Raw genomic sequence first — 18,680 nt, forward strand, 5'->3', positions numbered from 1 at the left:
GGCGTTTTCAAAATTCCAAGCGGGAATTTGTAATCTCCTTTTAAAATAATTTGCCTGAGTTCTAAATTTGTTCCTTATGATTTTGGACCATTTTGACGCGAATTTTTGTGTAGGTGTTATATATATATTTTTTTTAAATTTATATGAAAAACCTAGATAAAAAAATATGTTATAATTAAATTAAAAGGTTTATAGTTCAAAAGTTCAAGGGTAAAATTTTATGAAAAATTCATCGGGGTGTTATATATTTTAGACTAGTATTGTTAAAAAACTGGGTCGATAGCCAAAATTATATATATTATGTAAGTCTCTAAACTTTTCTAACCATATATGAACAAAATCTTTGGGTTTACCTAATATTATGGCTAGAATCTTTAATTGTGCCATTTTAAAAAATCGACCCAAATTCTACACTATATATAATATACCTGAGGAGTTATTATTTTATAGATAGAAATTTTATTTACTAGTGTGAGCTGCAAGCTATTACCCTCTGCTATAACGGTCAATTTTATAGTGATGCACAAATAAGAAGCTTGGCAGAAAAAAAATAGTAAACTATTCCTGCTTTTATCCCTACTTCTCGCAGAGCTTCCCGCCCGCGCCAAATATTAGCTAGGACGATTTTATGGTGAGTTCGAGTAGAGCAATTTTAAGGAAAAAAAAACTACCCTCATAATAATAATTAATGCTGGTCTAATTATATTTATAGTAAAACTTCTTTAATGCGGGCACCGTTGATGCCAAGATCCCCTACCCTTCCAATTTAACAAATAAAGAAAGAAAGAAAGAAAGAAAGAAAGAAAGAAAGAAAGAAAGAAAGAAAGAAAGAAAGAAAGAAAGAAAGAAAGAAAGAAAGAAAGAAAGAAAGAAAGAAAGAAAGAAAGAAAGAAAGAAAGAAAGAAAGAAAGAAAGAAAGAAAGAAAGAATTGCCCATAATCAAAGGCATCATTTTAATATATAGTTATTGGAAATTTAATTAGGATTAAAAATTTTAGGTAAAATTAGGGAGTTACTCGAATTATCAATATTTCAAAAATTAGACAAGTTTGACTGAAATATAATATCGATTCTTGGAGGCAAATCGCCTATTAAATTAGAATTTAAATGAAAGATGGACCCCAACTTTAACCGGAAATAAAAATATATTCGAACTTCTAACCCAATGGTTTTTTTTTACTATTAAATTATCATAATGCTTTAAGTTAATGAGAGCCTAAATTAGTTAATTTTTATATCTATTTAACTTTTATAAAAAGACTTATAATTTATATTTTTTTAAGTACTGGCAGGGCTCAAACCTAAATATAAATTAAAAGATTCGGTCAGGTTCTAGCTTAGTAAAAGGGCTTTAATCTCTGTGTTGCCAAATATATTTTGGTGATGAGTGTGAATTTTTAATTATGCCGTGTTTATTCATTTACTATTTAAGAATTCTAGGAATCATTTTATTTTATATGAAAATATGATCACTATAAATAGGCTATGCTCGTAGGATGGGGCAAAAGGTTAGAACATCTATTAAATAAATCTCTAGGGTTTGGACGATATTTTTTTCCGGCTAAAATAATTGAGTTAGGCGTTTTTAAAAATGGGCTTAAATCGAACCGTAAAACAACACTACTCTCAATCGTGGCCTCAGAATTGTAGTTATCTAACTTCTCCACGTTATATATATTCTTCATCAAATATATATAATGGATAGTAAATTTATTAGTTGCGGTATCTGTATTTTAGCAAGATACATTTTTATTTAAAATAATTTATTGTTTTTGCACATATTTATTTATTCGAATGTACAATAATTAATATATATATTTATTGTTTTTTATATGTTTACGAATTTAAGTTATTATAAAAAAGAACATCGTATTATTTATAACTGTCTGTACGATTATAAAAAGAATATGTGAAGACGAATATATTTTGATTTTTTTTTACTATATGTAAATTATTATAGGGATATTAAAAATGAATAAAACTTTTAAACTTTACCTGTATTTAGATACATTTGAAAAGTTTTTTATTTTCAAGAAGGGGGGGGGTACGAGGTTTTAAAGTGTGAAACCTCGGAACCAATGAGTGAGATATAGAATAACTATAAGTAGAAAAATTTTAACCGAATTTATAATCCAAACTTTTGTTGGACTTCCATTTCATTGTAAAAAATAATTTTTGAAATGTCTATTTTAAATTTTAATAAATTGAAATAATTAACTTTTTAAATATTTAAATAAGAGTGAAAATTTTTAATTTTTAATAGATTTTTGCATAATAAATTTTATAGTATTTATGCAGGCTCTCCTTTTTTTTTAGAATATAAAAGATTAATATTATTTTTTTCAGAATTGTTATTAGATACTTTTCAAATGGATCAAGATACAGTTTCATCGACTAAAAACTTATATAGAACTGAGACTTTCATGAGCCTTAATTTTTTTTAATCAGGCTCGACTTAGGACAGCAAAAAAAATATATTATAGACCCAGGCCCGACCCAACCCATATTTAATATTTTAAAAAAAATTCCAAGCTCATAATGTTTCAAAAAAAATTTCTAAGACCGTATTCAAAATTTTTTAAAATTAATTGTATTTAATAAAATTCTAGTGTATATAGGCCATTGTATGCATTACACATGCTAGAAAATATATTTGGCTCATACCCGGTTCATGGGGCAGGATGGGCCTATGGGCTGTGGGGCATCTTAATCAATGAAAGTCTCTAATCTATATACAGATAACATTTAAATTAAACTTATGTAAGGTGTGCATAATGCTTAATGTAGGATATTATATTATTGTTCAAATTTTACAGATTTTTGAGGCCGAAAGAAATAAATTCTATATTTTTATAATTTGAGTATTTGCTTAGTGCGTTACTAATAAAAAACAAATGGCGGTGTCTTGGTTCGATTTATTTTTTGATAGTTATTTCCGTTTAGGTCTAAACAGCTTTTGAACTAGGACACTCTATTTTGGTTTGTTGCAAGAGATTGGTGGCATTGTTTTTTTTCCTTTTATTATTATTATTTATTTTTTCTTCTCATACTTTTTAGACTGTTTAATCAAAGCTATTATCGCCTGCTAAACAGCTGGTTGTTGGGAAATAAGAACCAGGGCCCTAGGCTCTTATAAAATTTTATTAACAGCAAACATTCTTTTAGAATTTTTTTTATTTGATGATTATCAAGCTATCTTCAAAGAAAGAAAATTGATATAACTTTTACAGTAAAGTGGAGTGAGGGGGGGGGGGGAGTATTTTCCCCTTATAGGGTTCTGGATTCTCTATAAATAAAGTCATCATTATTGTGCAATATTTTTATTCAAATAAATTTTGGCATTCATTTAAAGGAATTGCTAAATATATTTGATGAGTGGCTAAAATTTACAAGTCATCAATTGGGACAATAATTAATTTCTTTTGAAAATAAAATATAAAATTGGAAGTTTAGGATAAAAATGAATTTGTAATTAACACACATAGCTTAAGACCTGTTATATACAATCTCTTTATATACTCTAGTTTAGTTAGGTAAAAGATAAATGCCGGCTCATCTCTATGTACAGACGCGTCCCTGAGAAAATGTTTTAACATTATAAAGCGTTTAAATTTATATTAATTTTTTTTTCAAATTTGGTATTCTTAAAATTTATTGCAATTCTAAGCTTAAAGATAAAATTTCGAGCAAATAACTCGTAACAAACTTAAAAAAATATTTAGAAACGCATATTACAAATGTTCTTTCCTACTAGTACCAATTCAATTATATCGCATCCATGCAGTCCTACCATTTTTTTAAAGCTTAGAGCATTACTAAATAATTCGGAAATATTGGGTTTTCTCCTGTCTTGTTGCTAAGCCTAAAAATAATAGCAAAGCTTTGCTGTAGTCTAATTATAATTTTTTTTTCAATTTTCTATTTAAATTTCAATTACATTAGTCCAAATTTTTAAAATTTGGATTACTAAGAAAGAAAGAAATACAATTTTTTATGAATTCTTTTTAAATATTATTATAATAATTATGATGCTTCATGTTTCGTATATTAAATTTTATTTACTAGTATGTCAATATATTATTTTAATTACTTTTTCTTTTCCCGTTATAGTGACTTGTACTATAACATCATGAAATTCAAAGAGAAGGAGTATGACGCCACCACTGGTAAATCATATGAACCCTCACGAGGATGAATATATTGTAAATAATTTCTTTTATGTACGTATCTTAGATATAAATTTGAACAAACATCATGATTCTTATTTTGTAATGATATGAACAAGCATGTTTATTTAATATAAAATATATGAAGTAATTTAGATCAATGAAATAAATTCAATTTATTATCTTTAAATTGTTTAAAATTAGAAAAAAATCTTAAAATTAAAAGTTGATATAGTATAATATGTTTAAAAGTATGAAGACTATTATCAAGCATAACTTTTCCATATCATTGAAAGAATTGGGTCGGAAAATGAATAGGAAGATAGTTTTGCATGTACTAACAACGTTAAAAAGTTGCGTCACTAGGGGGCTGGGCGTGCAGGGTCTCGAGCCCCCTAAAAAATTTTATTAGCCCTCTGCAAAAATATTTTTTTTAATAGCTCCTTAATATCCCCTTGAACTAAAAATAAATTTTTTTGATTGCCCCCTGAATGATTTCATTTATAATTCCATTAAGTAATATATAGATTTAAATTTATTATTTATAAATTAATTAGACTATTTAAATTTTTATTAAATGAATACTATTTTAATTATTAGATTAGATTAATACATAAAAATTATTTTTTTACTATGTCAGCTTGCGATCAAATTCTGTATTAAAAATATAATATCAATAACTCAGTAAATATTAATTTAGCTTTAACATTTGAAGTTTAATTGACTTTTATTATTTAAATTATTATATAACCCTAATTAAATAAATATAATCATATATTATTTGAAAATTAGCAAATTTAATATTGTAATTAGCCGAGTTCAAAATGAATAATCAACTGTATATTTATTTTTAAATTTTATTATTATACCTATTCCTAAAAATTCAAGGTCCAAATAAGTATAAGAGATTTCTTTATAAAAAGTAAGTTGACATATTATAACAGTTGTTTATAAAATATTAGATAAAAGCCATTTTTATAGACGTATTTGACAGTTATAATATATTACAATTAATATTTTTATAAATTTTACTAATAAATTCTTTTGATAATAAATATAAAAAATTTGCATTCAATTCTTTAATGCCATCTATTTATTAAATAATATTATTAAAAATTAAACATCTTATTATTCTTCTCCCACAATGGATGTAATAAATTCGATATCTTTTCTTCTCTTTTTTTTAAAGTGTTTTTAGGAAAGCTATTTTTTTCTTCTTTGAAAAAGAGTTTTGAGTTAAAATTTTAATACGTATATTTTTAATATTATTACAAACTACTATTATTTTAAGATATAATATACCAACTAGAGGTGGTGCGACAATAATATATAAAATCTTAATTACTTTCATCATATCACTCTGGTTCTTATTTTATAGTTACAAAATGTTTCATTTCTATTATAGCATCCTTGCCATGTAAATCTCAAGGCTTCAATATATTTGCATAATTTCTTTTAATCATTTTTAGTGTTTTTGTTTTTTTAATATAAAAAATTCTGATAGTAATATGAGTTAACATCGTGGATGTCATGGCTATGACTGCAAATTAACCAGCATCTATTATTTGTGTGCTAATGTAATTTAAGATTATTAATACAACGGCTGAGAGCATATGATTGCATATTTTAGAAAGCAGTAATTGTCAACTGTGTAGTCGTTTATATATAATAAAAAATGGAAGATAATCTTTTTAGAAATTTAATATCTCACAATAATCTTCTCGATTACTTATCTAGCTTCCATCATATCGTCTAAGAGGAAACTCTAACCAGCATATAGTTTTATGATTCGGATTGGTCATTTATACTCTCTTCTTCAAAAATTGTTTATTTGGTTTAGGCTTATAAATTTTTCCTTATTAGTACATTTTATAAAACATTGTCGAAAATGGTAACAGAAAGTTATATTAGTTTGATAACCTTTTGTCAATGTAAGTTGCTAAGAATTATATTATTGCATTATGTGGTTTTTAAAAACCAATGACAATGAAGCATATGTATGAATTAATTAAATTTTTTTATCACTTGTAATTTTTTAAACGCAAAATTTCTTTATATCAACAATCGAAAATATTACAGTAATAAACAAATTTTGTATTAAAAAATATTATTTTTAGAAATGTCATGTATTGTTTTAATCATTTATATGCCAGTCTATTTTGTAAACATACAAAATATGAAATTCAGAATACTTGTTCAGAGTTAACAAATTTTAAAAAAGTATAGTATATCAATATAAAACCCAGCCGAAGGCTAGACAACGGGCCGAAGGCCCGCAAAATGAGGGGCATTGGGGTAGGGGCGAAGCCCCCATAAATTTTGTTGAGCTCCCTGAGATTGTAAAGACTAGCGACGCCCCTACGTTGAAACCGTAAATATTATTCATTTATACACAGCGTCTACATGAGCGGGAGGGGTAGGAACAGTTTGCATCTTATTTTTTTGAGGGGGTAGGGGGTAGGCTGCTTTAATGGGTGTATGATAAATTTTTTGGGGGGTTATCTATTAAATTTTGAGATCAAATAGGACAAAATTTATTGCTGTAAAATTAATACTTTTATTATAATACAATTCATCGACCAAATCTATATATTGCAAACAATCATACACATTGTTTTCCAAATGAAAATTTCTGCTATCCTTTGTAATGTAATTTAAAAGGTTTAGATATTTCAGCAAGCTCATAATGTCATAATAATTAATTCATTGTAAATAATATAGATTTTAATTGAATTTTTTATCTAAAAATAAATTCTTTATATTCACAAAATATCGATAGTTGGTAGTAGAGATAGATTAATTTAAGTTATCCTTTATTAGTTCTCTGAAAAGAGTATCAATAATTTAAAAAGATGAAAATAATAATAGAGAGACACCGCCGCTGAGGGTGGCGAGAATTTTTAGGGGGGTAGTCAAAGGTTTTTGAAGGGGGTTTGCATCCGGTAAAAATCCTGTCATGTAGACGCTGTATATACATAACCCCTCTTTTTCCCTTACCTTTCTATATACGTAAATGTTAATCTTCATTTTATTAAAACACTCCTATTGACAATGATTATATTATTGTCATTGCTTGGTTCAAAAGCAATCATAAACCGTTTTACATAAATATCGATGATAGTAATATAGGATTTAAAAATATTTACAATATTTTTTAAAATAAACATTAATATGCTATGATCAAGCTCATTCAGTTCCTGGGTATGTCACCTTGAGATAGTTTTGAAAAGTATCTGAATCCAGAAAGCTTCACACTCTCTACTTATCGGGTTGCTAAAAAAATATTTTGTAAAAAAAAGCATAGAATTTAATATTAATTTAAAGATAGATATAATTTGACAAATATTTTGGATATTTATCAGAGACCTGTGTCTTATATTTTTTAAATATATCTGATTCTTATAATGTGATATTATAATCAATATATTTTATAATGAACGCGACTAAACGTTAATAATTATTATTTTATTTTATAATATCTATATGAATAATATTCAATATATATATTTAATGGAAAATCCAGACTAACTCGAGAGCTATATTCACATGCAACATTGAGTGGAGCCATTTCCAAAAAAAAAGATTATGTTAATATAATTTAAATAAATATGTGAAAACTTTGCAGAATAATAGTTTAGCATAGAAAAAACATTGTCAAAATTTTAATAGATTTTTTTTAGTAATTATAATATAATTGTGGTGTTGCTATTCCGTGCCCCATTCAATGACATTAATACTATAGACTGCCGATTAATGTATTTGAGTGGCAATAATTGAATTGAGTAGCGGCCATTTTGTGTTTGGAGCTTTTAGATAAGAAACGTATGATAATTTCATAAATTTCAGATTTATTTTTATTATACATTATATTTATAATCATATTTTTTTACTTGATGAATAAAAAAAACATTTTTAGAGCAGTAATTTATAGTTATTTAAATATTTTCTAGTCTTTATTAATATTTACAAAGAAAGTAAAGGTGATGTTTAATACATAATGAATATTAGTAGACTAAGCAAGTTAGAATATATACCTTTTGATGAGAATATAATTAAATATTCCTGCACTTTATTAACATTTGCAGTTTATTACTTAATGAATATCTTTAATATTTTATATAGACTAATCAATATAAAAGAAAATCTCTATACTAATAAGAATATAGTTTAAAATTTTGTCATTTCCAGAGAAGTAAGGATTTATTGTTTTCTTTAATACTTCATGAATATCTTTAAGATATTTAGACTTATCAAGTTAGACTGAATATTTTTTATAAGAATTAATTTAATATTTTATATTTATATATTTAATAACAAAAATCAAAGTGAGGAAAGATATATTATGATCTAAAATTTATTATAAAATTTAATATATTTTTTATATTTTAAGAAAATGGTAATATATTGTAGTGCGTATGGCTGTAACCAAAAATAATGTTCAGGAAGCAAAATTTCCTTTCATAAGTATGATATCTCAAATTAAATATTCAGAATTAAATCTAAAGATGCAGCTTATATTAATAGCCTATTTTTTCTTGTAAAAATTATTATGTCAGATTTGCCATGAAAATATTTAACATGTGATTTGGAATTTTAGAAATTACTCCAAAAACAAAATTGAATATATATGATTTTATTGATAAATATTTTGAATTATATAAAAAAAAATTTTGATATAATTTCTTTTGTATTTATTTTTTTAGCAAATAAAAAGAGGTTTTTTTTATAATTTATAAGTCTTTTTATATTTTATTTTATTTTTGCTTTGAATTATGTTATTCCTTAATAATTATAACTATCCATTTCTAAATATATTTATTTAAATTTAATTCACTAAAGTACAAAAATCAATAATGAATATGTATATTGAGAAAAATAAAATTATCTTATAAATTTTTACAATAATAAATACAAATAAATATATATGTTATATTTACATCTAATAAAATAAATGTAATATTATAACCAAAATTATATGGTATAAAGTGTAGTTTTTTCTTACAAATAATCACCATAATTTTTCCTTGACCTATAAATATTTAAGTTAAATAACATATTTTTATAATACTTGATTTATGCCCTTGAAAAAGTATAGTTCTGTTAAATTTTTCCCTAAAATCTAATTTTAATTTTTGATTACTTTAGGCAAATATCAAAACAGTATATCCATAAATGCTCTAAAAATGTTTTTTATTCATCGTAAAACATATAAGATTAGAAATATTATACATAATAAAAATAAATCTGAAATTTATGAATTATCAAACGTTTCTTTCCTAAAAGCTCCAAACAAAAAATGGCCGCTACATAATTCAATTTTTACCACTTCAAATTTGATTTCAGCATTACGATCGGCAGTCTATAGTATTAATGTCATTGGCCCCATTATACCATACCACTCAAGGGTTAAAGAATAAATAATGTTCGAAAATAATTCTATTTTTTAATAGACATTTTTTTTTGTTGACTAAAATGCATCATTTTATGTCCAAAAATAATATGTCATTCGACATGTCAAACTAACAAATCATTACATATGGCTTCTTATTATTTTCTGTAAAACGCTTCATGAAAGCTGTAATTATTGGTGGTAACGGGTTTTTAGGTAAGCATGTTGTTAATCTATTCATATCAAAAGGTTATGAAACATGGATTTTTGATATATATTATGATAAAAAGGCTAACATAGATGCAAAGTTTTTTAAGGGATCAATTTGTAATGAACAAGTTAGGTTTTTCAATTTTTTGGAATATATATGTAAATTTATTAGGATCTTAATGAATGTTTAAAAGATACAGATATAGTAATTAATTGTGTATCTCCCCCAGAATATTTAAATGATATTAATATATTTAAACAAGTTAATATTGATGGCACTAAAAATATTTTAAAATGTTGCAAATCTATGGGTGTAACTGTGAATTATTTTTATTAATGAATCTTTTTAAAGCTTAATATTAGCGCATTTTATTAGTCAGTAGTGCAAGTGTTGTCTATGAAGGCAAAGATATATGTAATGGAAATGAAAGTTTGCCTTATGCCCAAAGTTTTTTAAGCCCATATATCCAAACAAAAATTGAGCAAGAAAAGGTTTATATTTAATTTAAAAGTAAATTATGATATTTTAGTTAGTACTGCAAGCTAATGATACACGCAATAATTTTCTTACAGTTGCTATTAGGCCACATGGCATATATGGTCCAGGAGATAAATTATTGGTTCCTCAAACATTAAAGGCAGCCAAAGAAAACAAATTAAAATTTATTGTGGGGTTAGTTAGTATTATTATATCACTATTTATATATTGGAAATTAAGGGATGGAAGAAATGTTGTAGATTTTACATATGTGGAAAATGTAGCTAATGCTATATTTTTAGCATCTGAAAAGTTAAAAACAAATGAAAAAGAGATATCTGGACAGGTTTCAAGTTTTATATTAATAAATATCATATATTAATATAAATAGGCTTTTAATATTACAAATGATGAGCCAACTTTATTTTGGGATTTTCTGACTAAAATTATTGTTAGCAAGAACTATCCAGCTCCCAAATACAAATTGCCTTATTCTTTCATTTACTTTATAGCATGTATTCTTCAAATTATCCATATAATTTTATCTCCACTAGTTAAACTTAATTTTACCTTCACACCCATGAAGGTGGCTCTCATATCAACTCATCATTATTACAGCTGTCAAAAAGCAAAAAAATACCTTGATTATAAACCAATATATACCATGGAGCAAGGATTCAGGAAAACCATGGAAGCATATGATGCAGAACAAATGATTCCTAACAGTTTATAGCTAATTTCCAAACCAAATTTTTTTTATCAGACAAGAATCAATTATTAAGCCAAAGTTATTATAATCAAATTAAATCTCAATTGATTAATAAACCAACTATTTATATTAAAAATATGTGTGAATTATTTTATATACTTGTATTTTTTTTAAAAAAAACATGAATTTATGATGCTGATAATTCCAAAATAAATTTTACAACAAAAAAATGTTTATTTGGGTGGAAAATTTTAGTTGATGAAATACATTTGAATGGGTATTTTTAATTTATATAAATCTAGTATAGTGTTTAAAAAACTAACTAGTTAATATATAATAAATAATGTATGCTTAATAGTGTTGTAAACGAACGCGTTCCGTTTTTTTGAAAAAAGGTGATGAACGGCGTTCCTTTTTTTTGACGAACTTTGAACGTGAACGCGTTCCTTTTCTTTGATGAACGCGTTCAATTTTATGTTCGTTCAATTTTAAAAACACTTTTTATTTTTATTTATTTGAAAAATTAATATTAATCCGCATTTTTTAACAAAAAAGTCTTATATTTTTATTTATTTGAAAAATTAATATTTAATCCAATTTTTTAACAAAAAAGTCTTATATTTTTTAATCAGCTGTTTTTACTTTTTCCTCTTTCATATTGCAATTAACGTACCATAACGTGCTACTGCTAGAGAAGATAAGATTAAAGTTTATTAATTTGAATATTTTATATTTTAATTTAATAGATTAGCATTTGCATGGATATAAATATTTCATCCAGGGTTGTGCATTTGACCGGTCAAATACGTTTCGGTCAATTGACCGATATTTGACAGGTCAAATATGGTCAAATGGGGTCAAATTCAAATATATGTTTTTTTAAGTTAATATTAACTTTATTTTGAATATAATAGTAAAATGAATCTATAATATTAATTTTTTAAATTCATTGTCATTCAATAACTAACATGTAGCTCTCTGTAGCAGAGTTTTGTTCTGATTCATATTCAATATTATCATTTTCTTTAATATTTTTTAATCAATTTTCCTGATGTCTTAGATCTTCAATCGATTTCCATTTTCATAAGAATATTAACCCAAATCGACTTATTTCTTTCTAAAGGAGAAGTAGAACTAGGAATTGTTAGTCTCTTAATGGGCAGGGTGGACAAAGTTTAATCTATTAACTAGGTCGGAATTGATTGTTTCTGGTTACTTTCCACATAATTTGCTATATTAAACATGCTGTTTTTGCTTCTGAAATTAATTATATCACTTAAAATATTTTGGTCATCACTACCTTGTAAAATAGCTAATTCTTGAATTATATCACATACTTGTGAGTTTTCCTCTTGATATTGTGGACACAAAAAATAAGCAAACATTGTGATCACATGTATTTACATCGTTTTTCCCTTTTTTAAACATATTTTTAGAGTATTTGACCGTATTTGACAGGTCAAATACTTCTAGGGTCAATTGACTGAATTTGACTGGTCAATTGACCGACTTGCCAACCCTGATTTCATCATCAGATTCTGAAAATCAAAATTCAATATTAGATGAATTAGAATTACCATGGCCCAAATATCAAAAATATTTCACTGTTTTAAAATCAATTCCGAGATATCCTTTTTTTTGACGAGGAAGAAGAGGGCAGATTGGAGGATGATAACTTAGCTCAATTTTTTGAAACAATGGATAAAACATTAAATGTTTTTAATAAATTCCCCTTTTTTAAAAGAATTGTATATCATGTATTACACCGCAATCCATTTATATGCCCCTTGAGCGAGTTTTTAGTATAGCTAACGCTGTATTAACTGACAAGCGTTCAAGCCTATCAGATGAAAATTTTGAAAAGCAATTATTATTAAAAATTAATAAGAAAATATTTTTTATAAATTTATTTTTTTATCGCTCAATTGTATTGTATTTATAATTATATTGTCAAAATAAAACTATTAATTTTTATCATGGCTAATATATTGTGTTGAAAAATACAAGGCATTTATTTATATTAAATTAAATTTAAAAAAAAATTTATCATAAAATTTTGAACGCATGAACGCGTTCATGAACTTTAACGCGTTCCTTTTTTTGAATTTGAACGTGAACGCGTTCGATTTTTGTCAATGAACGTTGAACGCGAACGCGTTCGATTTTTTTAAAAATGTTTACAGCACTAATGCTTAAGGATTAAAATGGATATGACATTGGAGGGGCCACACATTTGACCCTTTTCCCACTATACTTTTTTAAGTATTTTTTTGCATGTATTTTGTTTTAAAATATATTTTAGACATCAAAATAATTTGTCACATTTTAATTATATTTAAATTTCATAAGTTAAGTAAGACATGGATAAACAAAAGATATCCAAGTTTTATCTGATAACTTTTTTTAAATGTTATTAATTTATAGTTTATGTTCTTGATATTTTTTCCTTTTGTTATTTTTTTTTTATAGTTACCCATCAACTGCTTCATTTATAAAGGGAACATAACTGGTTTTTTTATATACCATTGAAATTATTAAATGCAAAGTATTGTGGAAAAAAACTCAATTTTTTTTATCTTTTAAGAAAAACTTTTGTGCTTTATTAAATTCATTATTCTCATTTCTTTCTCTCTATATTTGTTGCATATCATTTGATTCATCTAATAGGTCTTTTTGTGCTATTTTATGAGTAAAGGTTGTCCTCATACAAAATAATTTTTCTCTTTCTATGAATTTATTTATTCCTTAATAATCATCACATTGCCTCATCATCCAAATCCCAATACTTTATGTCATCTCATCAAATGTGAGATAAGGCAGAAATTCAAAATCCTATAAAACATAATCTTCCTCCTTAACCTCTAATAAATTATCAAAAAATTTTGCTTTTTATAAAATATTTTACAATTGTTTTTCTCTTTTTGGGGTAATGACCAATTACAACAAAAATAGACTACGCCTTCTAAATATAGAAGCAATATTCTAATGATATTTATTTCAAAGATAATTTTAGCAAAAATCGTTAATCAATCTGCTAAAGTTGTGGGATTATGATAAAATAATAAAACGAAATTTATTTCGATATTTCGTTTTAATTCATATTAAAATATAACTATATCTAAACCTAATAAATTTATGTTTTTATATACTTTTTTAAAATTCAGTTTAGTAGTATAACAATCAATGAAACTATTAGATCAATATTATGTTAAGTGAAAGAAATAATCCGTAAGGTAAAATTTAAGTTAATATAATGTAAAATAAAAAAAATAATGAAATCTGTTCGATTATATTAACACAATCGATTCAACCTTCATTGTAGTGTTGTTAAATGGCTCTTTTTAAAAACGGCTAACCCAATATTATAGCTAATAGATGGAAGAAAGACTTTGAGAATTTATTAACGAAATCTTGATGCATATAACATTTTTTGGCAAAAATATTAGGTTAGCCGTTTAACAACACTAGTTCATTGACAAAAATTAAACGCGTTAACGTTCGTTCAAAACTTTATGAATAGATGCGTTACATTTATTAACACGATATATTAGCCAAATTTAAAAGGTGATAGTTTTAAATACAAGTATATTTAAAATCCAGTATATTTTTATATTTTATAACTTTTCGATAAACAATAGGTAAATATTTGAAATTAAATTATTTTGAAAATATAAATGAAATTTTAACAATTTATATGATGTATTTCATAGCAATTGAGACACATGTCAAATAAGGAGATATTTCATTTGTTGTGAATTGTGATGCTTAAAATAAAAAATACCCATTAATCTGTTAATACATTATAATCATAGGTGTATCCAGGATTTTGCTAAGGAGAGGGAAAGAGCTATTAGATGGTTTTTTTCCTCCAGAAATGTTATTAAGTCTACTTATTGTAGACCTTTGGCTATATTAGATTATAATAAAAAAAAAATTTGTGTTTTCATCTTTTTTTTCTACGTTATTTTTAAAATTTATTAATTTTTCTTTTAAACGCATTCATTAAATGTGAAATATTATATTAATTTTGGGAGAAGAGCTTATAAGGGGAGAAATTTTTTATAAGCTTAGAATGATATTTACAACAGGCAAATTTTTAATGGAAGATGGGGGGGGGGGATGTAATTTCTTTCGTATAATTAAATTAATTACCTTTCTTAGTATTCGATAATACTTTTTCAACAGTATTTCCTGTGCCAACCTGGTCCAAGACGAACAAATTTTTTTTAAAAAATAATGTGAGCCATGTTGGCCATATTAAAATGGAATTTAAATATAACGGTAGAATTAATATTAAAAATACCCAAGCAGCAGAGTTATTCTCAGTCTTTTTTTTCCATCCATTCTTTATGAGCTAGGATGCTGGGAGAAACGTTAGGGAAAGGAAGGTATTACTTTATCGGTTAATCATTAACCCCTGGCTATTAAATTTTTTATAAATAATTTGCATCCGGCTCGAAATGATGATGCCCGAATAATTGTTTAGACACTCACATCTGTTTCAATAATTCTACAGCCTAGGTGTTCCAGCGACGTTAAGTTAAATCTAAATCGGTTATAATGAAAAATTTTATTCTTTAAAAAATTTTTTAGTTTTCTTCAAAAAATATAAATGATCAATGCTGTCATCTATATTGTATCGAATGTTAGCGGTTCTTCAATTGTTAATTGGCCTATATTTAAATTATTTTAGAATTACTTGGGACTAACTTATGAAAAATGAAAAAAGAGAGAATTTCAATAATGCCAGTAATATGAATATGAAGTCTTAAATTTATTCTTTTATTTCGGTTGTGTCTGAATATTTTTTTAAATATATTTGAGAATAATGTTCTAAATTTAGCATTAAATATTTTTAAAATAAATTTTTTACAGTCAAATATACTCATAATAATAAATCTTGATGGTCATAATTCGATATTTTAGGAGACTGAAAAGTTAAATTTTATAGATTTTTTTATCATTATATTAAGTGTAAGTAGTCAAATATTGAAAGATTGATTTTCAATAAATATTTATAATATAATAAACATTAAATGCCAACTAACTTATTTTTTAAAATTGAATTTTGAATTTGCACTCGTGCCTATATAAAGGCACATTTGGGAAATAACAATTATCATTTTTTAACGACCTAAATTCTTCAAACAATAAGGGTTAAAATTTCTCATTATATTATATGTAAGTAGTCAAATATTGAAAGTTTGCTAATTTCCAATCAATGTTTTATTTTTTAATAAAATATATTTTTATATATTTTTTAAAAAAATAAACATTAAACGCCATCTAACGGATATTTTAAAATTGAATTTTAGATTTATATGTTAATTTTAGCGATCTGTAAATTCAAGCAATGTCTTAATTTTCGTAAATAGTAATAAAATATAATAAATTCACTTAATATTATTTTATAATAATTTTATGTGGCAAGAAAAATCTTATTCATCATACCATATTAACTACTGTCGTAAGGGGGAAAAAGAATATTTAGCGGATATAGATTATTATAGCAAAAAGGTACAAGTCGATAATTGTGGTTATTATCAGATATAATCTTGATGAAAAATAGTTATATAATAATAATTTTTTCTAATTTTAAAAAATAGCAATTTGTTATAACAAATCACAAGAAAGAATGCTCAAAAAATATTAATCACAAATAAAAATAGAAAGAATGAATGCGCAAAAAAATCAAAAAAAATATTAATCACAAATAACCCATTTATTATACAAGTGACTCTTCGCTAGCACGATACACATAACAACTACAATGTGAAATAACAAAAAGGGAAATTAATGAATTAAACATCAACTTGTAATTAATGAATTTGTAATTTTGATAAGATCTACAATGTGAAAAGAAATTTTATAACAAATTTTTGATAATGGTAACATGTAGGAAGACAAATTTTTTTTTGATATTAATTTAAGAATGAAAATGTCAATCAAAATATTTTAATTTGTAAAAAAATTAGTTTTTTTTGGAAATAATAAAAAATTATTAGTCTTATTATTGTGGAAGATTTTTTTTAATAGACTTCTACATTTAATTGGAGATTTTTATTATATTATTGTGGAAGATTTCTTTAAATTTCCATATTGTTTTTAAAGAAATATTAAAAAAAAATTGCTTTTACTTTATTCAACCGAATTAATCTATAATTTTATCCGACAAAATTTTAAAACTGATTAAATCAATAATATTTATGAATAAAAATTGCTTTGTGTCTATATAAAAAAAAATTCTTTTACCTTTACATCCAAATTGGAATAATATCCACAGTGAACTCGTGCCACTTAATTCACTTATATTTAATTACATTTATTTATCACATTCATCTATTAAGTTATTTTATCAATTAATTTCGATTTCAAGTTTTCATTGGCGTAATATTTACCTATTAATTAAAATTTCTAGTGGCGTAATATTTATCTTCCATTTTCATATTTCTAGTCAAATAATAATTTTTTTGAAACTCCTTGTCATCAGGGAGAAAGAAAGTGCAAGCTTTTCCAACGAGATGGACTCTCCGCCATCAAGCAGTAACAGCTTTTATGGAGTTAGAAGAACCGATTATTAATGCTATAACTGAAATATCACAATGGCCTGAAAGAAATATTTCCTAAGAAGCAAGAAAATTATTGGATTCAATGCTTATTCCAAATTTTATTTCTCGTATTATTTAATTATACAACTATTTTAAGCATTACTTTTCAAAAACATGGCATTAACTTGATTAAGAAGATGAGAATAGCGGAGAGCATTTTATTAGAACTCAAGGAAATTAGGACTAATGTTGATGAAGAATTTCAATTTTATATGTTATTTTTGAGTAGAGTTATACGTGTTTAATATTTGTCTCACTCGATTTGCAGCAAGACAAGCTCATCGTCAAAATATTAGTATACAGTAGAAAAGTATTATAAAACTATCAAATAAATGAATGGTTTTTCCCAATCTTTTTCAGACTGGTGATAGAAAAAAAAAATATTTGTTTGATGCCTTATTAGCTGAATAACTATGTTTAAAAGATTAGATATATCCCAAAAAATGCTATGGATGCTTTGTATAATTTCAAATACATTTTAGATTTTATTCCCAATGTATTAAAATGATTATATATATATATATTAGCAACTCTTCCCATTAGTAAACTAATGAGAGAACATTCTCTTTTTTAAGAAGATTAACAGAGCCCTGCAGAGATAAAATTTGCAGGGCTAGGCCTGGATTTTTTTTCAAAATTTTTTTTCGGCCCGGCTCGGATTTTTTTTAAAGGAATTTTCAGGCTTGGCCCGGCTTTTTTTAAATTAAATTTTTCAGGCACCGCCCGGATATATTTAAATAATTTATATTTATTTTTGATTTTTATAGCTAATTTCAAATATTTGGTTTTAAAATATATAGCCGGCCTGGATAATTTTTCTAAAAAAAAATATCGGGCCCTGCCCTGGTTTATTTAAAAAAATAAAATACGGTCCCGCCCAGGAACAGGGCCTGCAGTTCTCTGAAAACATACCTAAGAAGTACAACTTCTGAAAGGGGATTGAATGGTTTGAATCTTTAAAATATTTATAGGCATTTGACGCCAAGCAAGGATGAGTGATTGAAAAGTTAGCTCAATCCCAACGAAGATTGGATTTTACATTGTAAATATAATACAAAATACAATTATTCCTAAGAAACTTTTTGTGTATTAATATTTATATTTTCAACATTAAATTTTT

At 25.1% G+C, this 18,680-nt stretch overlaps 1 protein-coding gene across 2 annotated transcripts; it reads left to right on the plus strand.

The window, feature by feature from the left end:
* Nucleotides 1-9,721: 9,721 nt before the first annotated feature.
* Nucleotides 9,722-11,166, plus strand: LOC135931891 (sterol-4-alpha-carboxylate 3-dehydrogenase, decarboxylating-like). Of its 2 annotated transcripts, none has more exons than XM_065469203.1 (6): nucleotides 9,722-9,893; nucleotides 9,938-10,084; nucleotides 10,129-10,257; nucleotides 10,296-10,438; nucleotides 10,484-10,589; nucleotides 10,635-11,166. In XM_065469203.1, exons 1-6 carry the CDS (start codon nucleotides 9,735-9,737, stop codon nucleotides 10,974-10,976), a joined length of 1,026 nt encoding a protein of 341 aa, XP_065325275.1. In that variant the 5' UTR covers nucleotides 9,722-9,734; the 3' UTR covers nucleotides 10,977-11,166. The 2 variants fall into 2 exon arrangements, with proteins under 2 accessions (XP_065325275.1, XP_065325276.1); XM_065469204.1 differs by having other exon boundaries at nucleotides 9,769-9,898; nucleotides 10,635-11,164.
* Nucleotides 11,167-18,680: the final 7,514 nt, after the last annotated feature.

The sequence above is a fragment of the Gordionus sp. m RMFG-2023 genome, chromosome 1, assembly GCF_954871325.1.
Source record: "Gordionus sp. m RMFG-2023 chromosome 1, tfGorSpeb1-WG-v2, whole genome shotgun sequence".
NCBI classification, from domain to species: domain Eukaryota; kingdom Metazoa; phylum Nematomorpha; class Gordioida; order Chordodea; family Parachordodidae; genus Gordionus; species Gordionus sp. m RMFG-2023.